At 31.7% G+C, this 14,819-nt stretch overlaps 1 protein-coding gene across 1 annotated transcript in view; it reads left to right on the forward strand.

Moving 5' to 3' along the window:
- The window catches only part of CFAP47 (cilia and flagella associated protein 47), a 141,997-nt gene that overhangs the window by 29,170 nt on the left and 98,008 nt on the right, over positions 1–14,819 (forward strand). The window contains exons 4-8 of the mRNA XM_051990592.1: positions 6,240–6,378; positions 9,397–9,625; positions 11,162–11,322; positions 12,043–12,176; positions 13,570–13,799. Of these exons, the coding sequence (XP_051846552.1) occupies positions 6,240–6,378; positions 9,397–9,625; positions 11,162–11,322; positions 12,043–12,176; positions 13,570–13,799 (893 nt within the window). The remainder of the gene's footprint in view (positions 1–6,239; positions 6,379–9,396; positions 9,626–11,161; positions 11,323–12,042; positions 12,177–13,569; positions 13,800–14,819) is intronic.

Genomic DNA, 14,819 nt, shown 5'->3' on the forward strand with positions numbered 1-14,819 from the left:
TATTTTCTGATCAGATTTTAATCTGACTCCAGATGCACTCAGAATGTTAAGAGATGTGTGTTAGACACATCTGCTCTAGGTCACATGATTAATGTCTATAGGCAAATCTTGAACTCTAGTGACATACATGTTTGTGTATTAACATTTTAAAAAAATTTAAGCAATGCAAATGTGTCCAAAAGAACACAAAAATGAGAGAACCCTCTTTGTCTCTTTCAGTAATGAGCACTAACACAATTTTTTTAATCATTCATTTTGTTTTGATATTGCAGATGACTTTTCAAAAAACATTTCAACCTGCCCCAATACATTTTATCCCCCAAAAGCAGTTAAGCAAAACTACTTTAATAATGATTTGGAACATACTTTTATTTTGTAATTGTCACTAAAAAAAATTCTAAAAGCAAAAAACCCAACTCTGATCTAGAGCATAAATATAGAGGCTCTCTCACTGATTGGTATGGGGGCTTTGACCTCTGTACCATTTCTGACCAGGGCCAATTTGTTCCTCCATAGACTGTCTAGTGACCCCTTTATTCTGGAGGCTTGCCAAATTAATTGGCTCAAAAGAGCCACTAGCCTGAGGCCCCTCTGAAGCAGAGATTATAAATGAGTGTGTATCATCATTTATTAAAAGGAAAAAAAATAGGATTAACTTTAATAATAGAGTATGCAACTATTATATTTCACTTGAGTTTTGTTGACATTTACTATTTGTCTTTACATTTATTATTATTGTTTGAATATTGTTTCAGTTTTTACTATTTCTCTTCAGGTTTTGCCAGGTTTCCCTGAGTTTTTATATATTTATCATTCTTTACACTATAATAAGTCTCTGTACTCATAAAACACCTAGAATTCTCCAAAGGGTCTCATGAGGTTGATTGAAATAAGGGAGCTCAAAGTTCCCCCTTCTTCCTTTTATCTTACAATAAAAACCTTTGCTGGATCTAAGGGACTGGGTTCATTTTTCTGTTATGATTTAGAATTTTACAACCTGTTATCCATATAAAATCCAAAACCTGAACACAGACATTTCAGAATAGATGTAGATTTACTTAAAGTCAGAGAATAAGAAATTCAGGAGAGGCAGCCCCAAACCAAGAATCAGGCTTTACTCAGGAGAACATAGGATGAATCTGTCCTGTATCCACTGAGACATAGCTAGTAAGAGTGGGAAATAACTGCTTTACCCCCTCCTCAGGGGGAAGCAGCTCAAATAGCCTCATAAGCCAAAATGGAAGTGACCCAAAGAGAAGAGAAGGAATTATTTTTTTTAAGTCTTTTGGCAACTTGGACTTAGCAGCTGATGAGGAGGTAACTTTTTCATTTTAAAGCACAAAAATTCTTTAACTATCAATTATATACATAGAGTCAGGAATGGCTATTTTGTACATGCTCTGTTCAACCCTTATTACAGACATATATATTATTCTCATTTACTATGAATATCAATTTTTTTATTCTATAAATTAAGAAATAAAATCAGGCTCTAGGTTTGTTGTTTATACTGTTTTTCCTTTTTTAGTTATGAAGAAGCAGTACATGTAAGCTTCTTATAAATACTCACTTTTATGTCTGTAGTAATTGGATGACTAACTGTACTTGAAATTCAGAAGAATATGCGAAATTGTAATTTTTGTTTGCTTATGTCTTATTAAATCTTATTTCGTGATTTTAGAAATAAACTTGAATGAGTAAAGTTTAGGGAGCAACATAAGCATGGTTTGACTTAGCGATTATTCTAAAGAGGATAATATAAACTTTTTTTTCTTTTCCAATATTTTATTCAATAAGGATAAACTCAGGACTTCACCACCCTAAATTAGAAACAATATCCTATGATTCAACCACCATTAATTTTAATGATAAAATTATTTTATGATCATAAGATTTCTATGAATGTATCTAAATATTTTTCACTGTTATATTGCTAATGCATATTTATGGCATTGTACTTAGGAAATGAATATATATATATATATATATGTGTGTGTGTGTGTGTGTGTGTGTGTGTGTATATATATTTGTTTTTTGCTGAGGCAATTGGGATTAAGTGACTTGCCCAGGATCACACAGCTAGGAAGTGTTAAGTGTCTGAGACCAGATTTGAACTCAGGTTCTCCTGACTTCAGGGCTGGTGCTCTATCCACTATGCCAACTAGCTTCTCTGAGATGAATATCTTTACTGAATTTATGATTTTTCACATCCTTTTCCTTATAAAGCACCTTGATTATAATTTTATGTGATAGGCAATAACAAACATTATTAGACCCATTTTCCAAATGAGGAAACTCAGACTCAGATCAAGGGACTTTTCTGAAGTTGGTTATTTGAACTGAATTTTCCAAATTGTTGGTTATTTGAACTGAGATCTGGACCTAAAATCTGTTTTTGGTATATTTGTATAACATTTGCATTTATTTATGTGAAAGAATTAGGCAATTATGCAGTTACCTTTATACATATACAAATATACATACATATATGTATGTATATAAGATTGATAATATGACTTTGATCTTGTTTACTTTATATCCATGCTTCTTCTTACTCTTCTCCTTTAAACTTTTGAGCATGTACAGAATTTCATTGAATTTCTTTTATTTATTTATGACTGTTGAAGACTTTTCAAAATGATTTTATGGAATGAGATTCAACTGAGTTCACATAACTTCTCTTTTCTGGAAACTCATTCTGGAAACTCAAAAATACTTTATTCTTAAAAAAATTGGCATACATAATTTTATTCTATTTTGTATAGAGTATGTAAATTTATATGCTCTACTTCAGATTTAGTAAAAAAAAAATTGGGGAAATATTATTGAGAAAGATTTTATTTCAGTTACTTAGAAAGGTGATTGAGTTTTCCAAATTTAGAAAAGTTTGTTTCTAAGTTTATTTCTGGAATTTATTGTTACCTTGTTCCTCTTGGAGCTCCTTTAGAACATGCTTATTGTATATAGCTTTGTTGTATTTTCTAGTATAATTTTAGATTAGTTATTTTAAAATAATTGTAACCTTAAGAGAAATGATAAAATGATATCAAACAATTTAAAATAGGTCCTAGACACTAAAAGAATACTATTTTATTGCATATGCACAATAGGAATATATATATATATATGTATATATATACATATATATATATATATATATACACAAACATATGTTTGGTGCAGAGATATAGTTTCATCAATACAAAGAACTCTCAATATAGAAAAGTTTCTCCATGAATGAGATTTGAAATAAAAGCTAAATTGACTAACTCAAAAATAGTATGTAACAGACAGTACTTGGACTGGTTCTAAGATTTCTCCTTATCAATTAATTAAATAAGTATATACGCATACATATTAAACACAATATGTTTAATAATCTTATATTCGATATGATTTGTTTTCTAAAAAATTGATCTGCACAAATAAAAGTTAGGATAGTTAGAATTTGAAGAAAATATATAGATTGGGAGAAAATTTATATTAAACATCTAATAAAAAAGCCTGACATCTTAAATATATACGTAATTGAAATGAATCTGTAAAATTGCGAGACATTCTCCCCTAGAAAAGTGGTCAAAGGACATGAATAGTTTTTGAAAGAAAAAGTTCATACTGTCAACTGCCATCTAGAAAAAATGCCTAAAACCATTATTCACAGAGAAATGCAAATATCTATCACATTATCAGAGCTGCTAAAAATTGAAAGAAAAATCAGTGTTAAAAGGACTGCAAGAAGACAAACACTAATTTATCATGGATGGATTGAGAACTGATCCAACTATTCTAGAAAACAATTTGGAATTATGTAAAAAGAATGACCAAATAAATTCTTTATGTTCCTTGGCACAGATATCTCTTTTTTGAGTTTATTTTCCCATGGAGGTTAATGACAAGAAGAAAAGATCCATATTCACAAAAGTATTTATAGCAGTATTATTTATGATAACAAATAAACTAATCATAAATGATATATTCATTTGGGGAGTGTTTGAGCAAATTGTGGTATATGAATGTAATGGAAAATACTATGCTCTAAGGAATGATAAATGTGAACAATTCAGAGGAACATGGGAAAATATGTGAATTGTTGTAGGCAAGGACTATTTTATGTTTTTCTTTATATCTCCAGTATCTGGTTTATAATAAAGGCTTAATAAATATTTGCTGGTTGATTAATTAAAATGGTATAGTTTTGTATTTTGTTCAAAAGAGCCAAAAGAATTATCATGAATTATCATAACAGTATAAATAAGGACACTTGTGCTTGAATAATTTACTTGAATAAAATTCAAGTAAAACATAACGATGTTAGTAATAGTCTATGTGAATTAAAGTACATGTTCTTTTCTCTTACTAATTAGTAGACTACAAAAGTGGAAAAAAGCTTTTAGTTGTAAACGTATAATTAGGTAGTTTTGCCTACATTTTTTTGGGGAATATACTTTATGGTATATCTACTTGGATATTTTGTTATTGGAATAAAGCTATTGTGCCCCAAACAAAATTCACTAATAAAAACAACAATAAATTGTCCTATAAGCAAATAAAGAAAATATTCTAAAGCACAGTAAGCTTGACACAGATTTTCATAAACCAAAGTTAAATTGCTAGGTTGTCTAATATCATTTTATTAATTCAAAGGGAATTTTATATCTCGCCATAGCAGAATAAATGCTACTTTATATTACTGATGATATTTTTCTGTGAATATCTTTGTAGATTCTAGCAATTACATTTCTGTAATACTAGTCCTGGTTGGGTTACAATGATGTTGGATATTTTTGAACTTTTATGCCAGTGATAAGATTGCTAAATGACGGAGAAATTTGATGACAGTAATGATATCATTCTCTGCTTTTTCTACTTGCTATGTTCAACAAATCTATATTAGTGTTTCCAGAAATCATCTTACAGTAACTTTCTATGGTCTGCTGACTTTTCTCTTTGCTGTCTGGCAGCTTCTTCATACTTGTCTTTTCTGAATCTTCAATTATATCATATCCACTAAACATGAGGTATCTCTCAAGGCTTTACCCAGAACCCTCTTCTTTTTCTCCTCCTTTTACTTTCTCACTTACTGATCCCATTAGTTCCTATGGGTTTATTTATCATCTATACTGATTCCAGAATTCTATTACCAGCTTGCTATCTCCTGAACTCTAGTTCTGCTCTAACAATTGCCTTTTGGATATCTGGAACTGGATTTCTCTTAGGCATCTCAAATTCAATACAATGAAAAGAGATATAATTATCTCTCCTCTTTTGTACATATTGAGAGCACTACTATTCTCCCAATGACTTCACCTTGCAACTTCATCATTATACTCATCTGCTAACTGTCAGCTACTTCATATATACATTATATTGTCCAGTCTTATATTTTCTATCTCTATGACATCTTTTGTCTCTGTTCCCTTTCCTTCTGAAGTAGCAACTCTAATACAGATCACCATCACTTTCTGCCTAGATAATTATAGTAGCCTCCTAATTGGTTTCCCTGTCTGATGTCTCTACCCATTCCAATCTACCATCCACCCAAAAGCCAAAATGATGAAACAAATTGTTCATGTCACTCCTCTCTATACTTCAGTAGTATCCTGTAAACATCAGGATCACAAATAAAATTCCCTGCTTGATATTTAAATTTCGTCATAGCCTGGCTCCTTTCTATCTTTCCAGTCACCTTATATTATTCTTTCCTACATTCTCTACTATTTAACCATACTGGCTCATTTGCTCTTCCTTACATGTGACATTCTAGTTCTGTGCTTCAGTACTGAATGTCCATCATTCTTCAAATGTTCTTTCTATTCACCTACATCTCTTATAGTCCTTGGCGTCCTTCATGGTTCAGTTTAGCTGCTCTTTTCTGCTAGTCTCTTTACCCTTTCCTCCAAGCTGATAAATATCTTCTCCAAGATCACCTTCTATTTATGCTTTACATCTCTTGTCTATATCTGTTTACATGTTGTTTTTCTCAATTGAACATAAGCTTTTTGAGGACCGTATTCTTTATTCCAGTAATAACAAATAAATAATATTTTAATTTAATAATAATTAAAAATAATTCAATTTAATAATAATATGTCAATAATAATAAAATGATAAAAATATTCTTTATTCCAGTAATACTTTGGAATTAATGCTTAGAATTGTGTCAGAATATACCAAATGTTTTATTTACTGATGGAAATTTATTCCCACACTTAAATATCTGGCTTTATGTTTCCCCTTAGGTTCATTTGACATAGATTATCAAGGGAAGTTACCTATCACTATAAAACCAAATAGTGGAATTGTGGAACCTAAATCATCAACAAATATTAAAGTTTATATATGTATAGAGGAGCCTGGAATTGTTACTGAGTTTGCAAAGTGAGTATATTGTAATTTCATTAATTATAAAAAAGCCTTGCTATCATGCTTTACTCCATTATCTTAGGCTATATATCTATATTTGCCTCTTTTGGTCATTTTTCTACCCTACCTGGTCTTTTGGAAGCATTCAAGTGCAGTAAGAATTAAGAGATTGTATTCACAGCAGGTTTCCCAAAATAGCTCAGACTGTTTTTGACTACAGTGGAACTGAAATCTGTAATCCTGAGTTATTGTGGTTCAGTGGGGGAAAGGAGGGGAAAGTATCACCAGACAGATAAGGGGCAGGTTGATAGGTGGCTCAAGGTGTAGAGTACTAACTTAGAGTTAAGAAGACTTTAGTTCACATTCTAGTTGAGACATTTTTTGTGTGACTGGGCAAGCCACTGAATCCCTTTCACCTGTTTTCCCACCTGGAAAATAAGAACTAATAGTACCTGGCAGCTAAGTGGTGCCATAGTGCATATTGTGCTAGGTATGCAGTTAAAACAACAACAACAACAACAAATTTGTCATCCTGAGTACAAATATAACCTCAGATACTTACTAGCTGTGTGACTCAATCTGCCTCAGTTTCCTCATCTGTAGAATGAACTGGAGAAGGAAATGGCAAACCAGTCCAGTATATTTGCTAAGAAAATGGGGTTGAAAGTTACATGTGATTGAAAATAATTGAATGATAACAATGATAAAAACTACCTTACAGGGTTGTTATGAGAATTAAATGAAATAGAACTTATAAAAAGTTTTGGAAACCACATAAGTACTCGTATAGTTATGGTTATTATATAAGAGGCCTCTCAATGTAATCATTAGGTGCCCCAGTTTCCACTGAGGATTTTCCAGGGAAGCCCCTGAGTTTAGAAGCATGCTTACTCAGGGGAGGTGGATGGAAGATCCCTGTTTGGATCTCAGGCTGAAGTATTTTGCTACTTGACTTTCTCTTATAATTGCCCTCTGTGACTGATGAAGACTGATGTCTGGAAATTTAGAATAGATTTTTGGGAACTAAACAAAATTTTTATGCTCATTGCAGAGGACTATTCCTAACCTTGTCAATATAGTAGATTAGGGAAACTAGACCCAGATTATTGATTTTCTCAGTGCCATTTCCTCTTTTTATGTGTCTGAGATTAAGCAGCAAGAGTTTGTTTTAATTGTATAAGAATTCATAAGAACTTCACTGTCATTCCTCAGGATTACTTGAATCCTCCGTATTATCTTTATTTGGTGGGCAGAAGTCTGAAAGAAGCCCCACTTTCTTAGGACATTGATATCATTCCACCAATATATAAATGATGTAATATTGACTAAGTCAGAAAAAACTGTGGTAGCAGAGGCTAGTTTAAAATAACTAATATAAATGATGGTTAATATTATAGATAAGGGATGGGAAATCAACCCAAAGCAAATTCAGCATTCAGCCACTCAGTTAAGTTTTGGGGAACACACTAGATGGAGAAAACCTAGCTAATTCCAAATGTGGTCTGTAATCTACTGAAATCATCCCACATTAAAAAGTATACAATTCTTCTAATAACTTTTTAATAAAATCTCTGGGGTTCGCTAAGTATGCCATCATATCATCAACAAAGAGTGACAATTTGGTTTCCTCATTGCCTATTCTTATTCCTTTAATCTCTTTCTCAACTCTTATTGCCAAAGCTAGCATTTCTAATACAATATTAAATAGTAATGGTGATAGTGGGCAACCTTGTTTCACTCCTGATCTTATTGGGAATGGTTGCAGCTTGTCCCCGTTACATATGCTGCTTACTGCTGGTTTTAAATAGATGCTACTAATTATTTTAAGCAAAAGTCCATTTATTCCTATACTCTCAAGAGTTTTTAATAGGAATGGATGTTGGATTTTATCAAATGCTTTTTCTGCATCTATTGATATGATCATATGGTTTTTGTTAATTTGATTATTAATATGGCCAATTATACTGATAGTTTTCCTAATATTGAACCAGCCCTGCATTCCTGATATAAATCCTACTTGATTGTGGTGTATTATCCTGGGGATGATTTTCTGTAGTCTAAAAAGTATACAATTCTTAATTAATTTTGGATAAAGTATTATTCCACTCCATTTTTATGTTTACCCCAGCAATTGACAATCTATACTTATCCTTTCAGAGCAATAAGAATGGCTCTAATACCTTTAGAACACCATTTCCCATGCGCTGAAAATTTTATGCCTCCAAGATCTAGGAAGCCAAACCAAAAATTCAAGCTCTATATCCAAGGACAACTTTACTGCTCCCTTAAAGTGAAACCAACTTACAGGCACCACTCCTAACAATACTTTGTTAAAATGTTGGTAAACGCCACCTCCTTCCTTTCTTTTATTAAATGCTTTAATAATCACCACAAAAATGATTGTGAAGTACTAAGTGGTAGCAAAATTAGAATCAAAACATAGAAAATTTGAAACATTTTCTCCTAAGTGATTGAGCATAAGCTTTGTAAAAAGAATAATGATATTGAATGAAGCCAAATGATGGGAATAGAATTCAGGAGAGGGAGGAAGGAAAATGAGAGGGTTTGGTTGAGTTTGATGGCACATACCTCAAATTCCTGCTACTAGTAAAAGTGTAAGCTTCTTGAGCTCGCAAAAGTTTTGAAGTTCAATAGAGTTAAAGTCTTTTGGGAATCTGAATTAAGTTTGTGACAAATATGGTAAGCCACTGAAAACTGATATGGGTGTTGGGACATGGCAACAGCTGCTTAAGGTGGGAACTAACCATCAAAAACAGAATAGTGCAAACATTTTGTATTGATCAGCACTGGAGTGGGGCTTGGCTTTTGCTTTGGTACAGAATTTTTCTCCCTATGAAGAAATAGACAAGTTTGGAATTCAGTAGATTATTAGGTAATATTTATTTCATTGTTCTCTAATTAATATCATATGCAATATCTTTTTATTCTGATATTTGGTAGCCAAATAAAGTGTATTTTGGTGCTTCCACTTGTAAAAATTAATAAAATCTGTTTTAAATTTATTTTTACTAGAGTGAGTTTGCAGGGTAGCAAAGAAACAGTTTTAACTATTGAAGCTTCTGTCGTTCCACAAATTATTGAACTGTTTGATATAAGTGGAGAAAAAAGCTTGAAATGTATACAATTTGGAGCTGTCTTCTTTGGAACATCAAAGATTGAGCATGCACTTCTGTATAATAACAGTCCTGAACATATGAGTTGGGTAGCAGTGATGGAACATGAAACAATTGGAGAAGAATTGGTAAGTTAGCTCAATATTTAAAATGTTTTAATATGGTTTGAAAGTATTTATTAGTCTTTAGCAAAATTAGGACAAATCGTTTAATTTTTGAAATACGTAAGTTGTTTTTGCTAATTTAGTTTATTTCACTATCATTATTTCCTGGGAGTAACCGTTAGAGAAGCAGTACTTTAAACAAAATAATGATGATATAAATGTAGCTCCCCCACCTCTATTCTTCCTTCTCTTCATGGACCTTTATTTTGTACTTGCAAGTTGGGATCCCTTGAGGGAAAGATACACTAAAGACTAATTTTAGGTTATGTGTACACATAAATAACATGTGATATGTGCAAGAAAGTGAGCAATTGTAGTTCATAAACCATAGCCTTTTAGCAATTCTTGTGAACCGGTTCTCCTAAAACTATTGTTTATAAGTCCTCATTTACCTTCAAAGCAAAGGTTATTTCTGAAGTGGCATAATAAGAACCATAACCATAAACCATCCTCTCAATAAACCTTAGGCTCCTCTTCTATAAATATAGCCTTGCTCATTATCACATAATTAATAAAAGGGTAAAAAGATGAAGGGATGACAAGTGGCCAAGGTAGCTCATATCTCCAGAACTACTACAATGCATAATAAGGATATTTTCTCTTCCTTGATAACCTTAGTTTGTTCCCCCTTGCATAGAGTTTCTGATGTTGTGTAACTCTCTTGGATTCTGTGGACCTGTTTATTTCTACAACTCAGCTACACTCTGCGGCAGTATTCGCTTTTTACCCGCCTTCCTCTTTGTACCCCACTTTCCTCACAGAAATCAGCTTGCTTTTTAAAAGCAGATATGAATGGCTATTTACCTTTTAATTATATCAGATTTGTGTAAAGAACTCTCTACTTTCTAAGGGATTAATAAAGTATAAATACTTCTTAATTATAAAGAATAAATGCTTCTATAAATGCTTGCTTCCTTTAAAACCATGAAATCTTAGTGTTGTTATCTGTCTTGTAATTAAATTAATGTAAATTAAATTCTGTAATTTTATCAAGTGAACTGGAGGAAGTGCAACTGATTTAGGATCTCTTACTCAATCTTCACACCCCCCTCCCCCCGAATAATTTGAGAGTATGTACATATATGTATTTGAGAGTATGTATAACATATGTACATATATATATATATATATATATTTGAGAGTATGTATATATATGTGTGTGTGTATATTTATCTATTTTCTGTACATGCATATATATATGCACACACACTGAGGAACAAAAGTTAAACAATTCTAGTTTTTCCTAGACTGCAGATTTTAGCAATTTTTATTCTCATCTATTTTCTTGCAGAAAGATTTATTCTTTTAATTTTATAATATGCCTACTTTTTGACCCCAATATTTATAATTTATATTTATCATTTATAATGATATCATTTATAAATATTTAAAGAAAAGAAACAATCTATTAATTTTCTTATACACTATAGAGCTATAGTAGTGACTCTGTGATATATTATGGAAACTTTTATATATTTTTATTTTGGTTTTATATTTCAGGGTACAAATCTTGAGCAAAGAATAGATGGCACTTTACATGATTTACTCTACATAAGTAAAATAAGAAGCATAGATGTTACCACTTTTATTGCTTGTATTCCCAATGAAGGAATTTTATTACCTTATGAAAAGGCAGTAATTACATTTTGCTTTAGTCCAGAGTAAGTATGTAAGATACCCTTGTAATGGAAATAATGTTAATTGTATTAGAAAGTTGTTGGTAATACATTCATCAAATTAATTTTAATATTTTGTCATAACAGTACTAGTAAAAAGGCAAGAGACATTTGTTATGTACTTATAATTTTAAATTTAATATTTCTTAGGTTATCTGTCTTGAAAGTGAAATTCTATTTATAACTATATTTTTCTAATGCACATAAAATAATTCAATATATTATGTTTTCAAATGAAATCTCCAAAATTATGTTACATAAATTTAGATTAGTTGTTTTGATTTTATTTCCTGCTGCTATTAAGTCAGAGTAAAAATTGGTCCCCTATTGGATGGTGTTGATGAACTAATAAGTATCCCAGTTAGTAGGATGAAATTGTACATTTGGAATATTAGGTATGGATAAGAGGATCTAGCCCCACATTCTTGATTCTGAGCTGGGTCAGATGATGAGAAGCAAAGTAAATTATCATAGGTTTCCCCCCATCCCCAACCTCACTTTTATAGAGCCAACATCTCACATTGTACTCTCTTTTATATATTTGTAAATTATTCCCTATATATAAATCTGATAGATAATTATGTTTTATATTCTTATCCCAGAGTTTTAACCAAGAAATATTAAAGCTAGAGTTTGGGATGAAATAACTATAAATTGATATAAATTTTCTCTGTAATTGAAACATAATTCTATCAATTTTTATAGACTGTATGATAATGGTAAGAAGTATGCTGATTTGTCCCACAGACAAGACTATGCTCTCTTTTTGAGATTTGAGGCAATACAAAGTAAAAGTTCTTTTCTGAAAGCCAAAGAAGAAAAAGCTACTGAAAGTAAGTGTAAAAGACAACTAGGTATATGTAATAGCTGAAAAGATAAAATTCTGCAAACATAGAAAAATACAATAAATTTTTAAGTATTCATTACTAAAATATTTACAGAACTACTCAAAGCAAAGTACATCTTGTATGAAGAAAAATTAATTTTAGGTTATTTTTTATATTCTTTGATGGGGGAAATTTAATTCTTGATGGTAGATTACCAAGTTAATGATATACTACACAAAAATAGTGGTTAGGGATTAGGAAACTTGGATTATAATAATAATAGTATTAACTTACATTTCTATAGTGTTCTAAGATACATAAAGAGCCTTCCGCACATCAGTTTGGGTAAGTATTTTGGGTATTGTTATTCCTATTTTCAAATGAGGAAATTGAGACAAAGAAAGGAAGAGTGATGTGCTCTGGGAATCACAAATTGTAAACTCATCTTTTAGTAGCTATTAAGTATGAGTGTGAGTGTAAGTGTGTGTGTGTGTGTGTGTGTGTGTGTGTGTGTGTGTGTGTGAAAAATCTGGAATTCTTTTCAGCAAGTCACACAGATTCTTTTTCTGTTCTACAGTTTTCCATTATGAATTGGAAATCTATTCTGGCATTATTTGATTGTCAAGATAGTCTATGTATACAGAGTAAGAGTTGCCAAGACAGAAATAAGAGCAGTTAGAAAAGACATGAACTATCATAAGGCTTTAGTGGAAAACTCATCCTATAAATTACATTATGGGAGCCTGCACTTAAAGCGTTGTTAAGATAGTAAAATGTGAGTAGCAAGTAGAGCTAGTTGAAGTGGAAATACATCAAGCAAAAGAAGTTTGGAAGATACTGCCAGTCTGGACAAAGAGTAAAGTCTAGGAAGGTCATGGTAAACAGATAGGTACTATACATTTGGGCCCAGGAGATGGGGGTAAGGGAAGAAGGATATAGATTCTAGAAGGATAAAATCAATGAGAATAGCAAAAGTGAATCCTGACTTGAAGGCAGAGACAGCTATTTTCCATTTTGTCTAGAGCCTCTTGAGTGTGGTTGGCTCTGGGTTCACAAATGATTGTAGTAAGAAGAAAGTCAGAGGTCTACATGTCAATCTGGTCTGTCACTGGAGGAAAAACAGAAATATCAGTCTTATCTCATAGTGAGTTTCACTTAGGGGAACAATACCTAATCATACCAGGCCTGGGAGTTTTGTATCTTCTCCAATGGCATCAGCCAAGAAATGGGGAGTCTCTTATAGGTGCCATATGTGTTTCCCTCCACACAAATTTCCAAACTATATCACCATTCCAGTGATGTGTTGATGCTTCACAGAATCTTATGTTAATTTAGTAGAGGCTTTGAATGTCATCTGAATTCACAAGATATTTTAAATGCTCAGAAATTTTATTGTCTTTTACAGGTCAGCACAAAGTGGAGTTAGCAATCACAGGCTCAGGACTACCAGTCTTATTAAGTTTTGACCCAGGAAAAGTTCTTAAATTCAAACCTTGTTTTATGGGTCATCGTTCAGAGATTTTATGCAGTATACAAAATCATTCCAAGATACTTCCTGTAGAATTCAGCTTCCACAAGGTAGCTCATTTTAAAATTACTCCAGAAAGAGGCAAAATACCTGAAGAAAGTAATCAGGTAATGCAATTGATCTTTCCTTTCAAATTGATTTTTAAAACATATATAGGTATGAAAAATTCTGCTCATCATTTAAAAATGTAATTGATCTCCCTCATTTATTATTTTGCTCTCTCATAATCTTAGATATAAAGCTACTTTTTCCATGTTACTCCTCATTCACTGAAATTTTTGTAGCACTACACTCAAGGCACTCTGCTAGTCACAAAAAGAAATACAAAGATGAGTAGTATAGTAGATAACCTTCAAGTAGGAGTGTGTTGGAACCAGCTTGAAAACTTGGGACTGAAATTTTCAGTGTGAGCATTTATATCTTAGAAATCATCAGTAAAGGCTAACAATTCAGGCATTGACTTTCTATATTCAAGAGAGTAAGGGAGAAAATATTAATAGTTCAGGTAAAACATAAAAATTTATAGAGGACACATTTATGGGAAATGAAGGCACGAGCCAGTTGTTAAATCTTTACCAGTATACCATTGCCTTTAGTTATTTACAATGTAGTTGGTAAGGTAACAAATATACAATATTAAAAGAAAACACAATAAAAATGTAAGTAATGGTTCAAGACATTAAAATGGACTAGTGATCATTAGATCTTAGATCTAGTGAAGGTTGTGATACACAACTTACTATACAAGTAATAAGAATTAGAAATGGTTTTTAACTCAAATTCTTTTAATACAAATGCCAATGAAAATTTTAAGAATTTCCCTTTCTTTGGATGTTGATACACATTTCAAAAAGTAGAAGGGATTGATATCTGTAAACTATAGGCTGGTATTCTTTATTTTGATTCCTTGTAAGAAATATTGGGAGAGAAATGTAAAGGGAGAATTAAAAAGATCAAGGACAGTGTAAAGATGAGAAACTATAACAGAGAGGAAATAGAAATAGTCTGTTTCACTTATAAATTCAAAACTGTCAAACTCCAAATCACCACCTACCTCCTTGAGGTAGAGAAGAGGAAAAAGTATGAGAGCACAGAAATGATGCAATTATCAATGAACTATGAATTTG

Source organism: Antechinus flavipes, chromosome 3 (assembly GCF_016432865.1).
Source record: "Antechinus flavipes isolate AdamAnt ecotype Samford, QLD, Australia chromosome 3, AdamAnt_v2, whole genome shotgun sequence".
Taxonomy (NCBI): domain Eukaryota; kingdom Metazoa; phylum Chordata; class Mammalia; order Dasyuromorphia; family Dasyuridae; genus Antechinus; species Antechinus flavipes.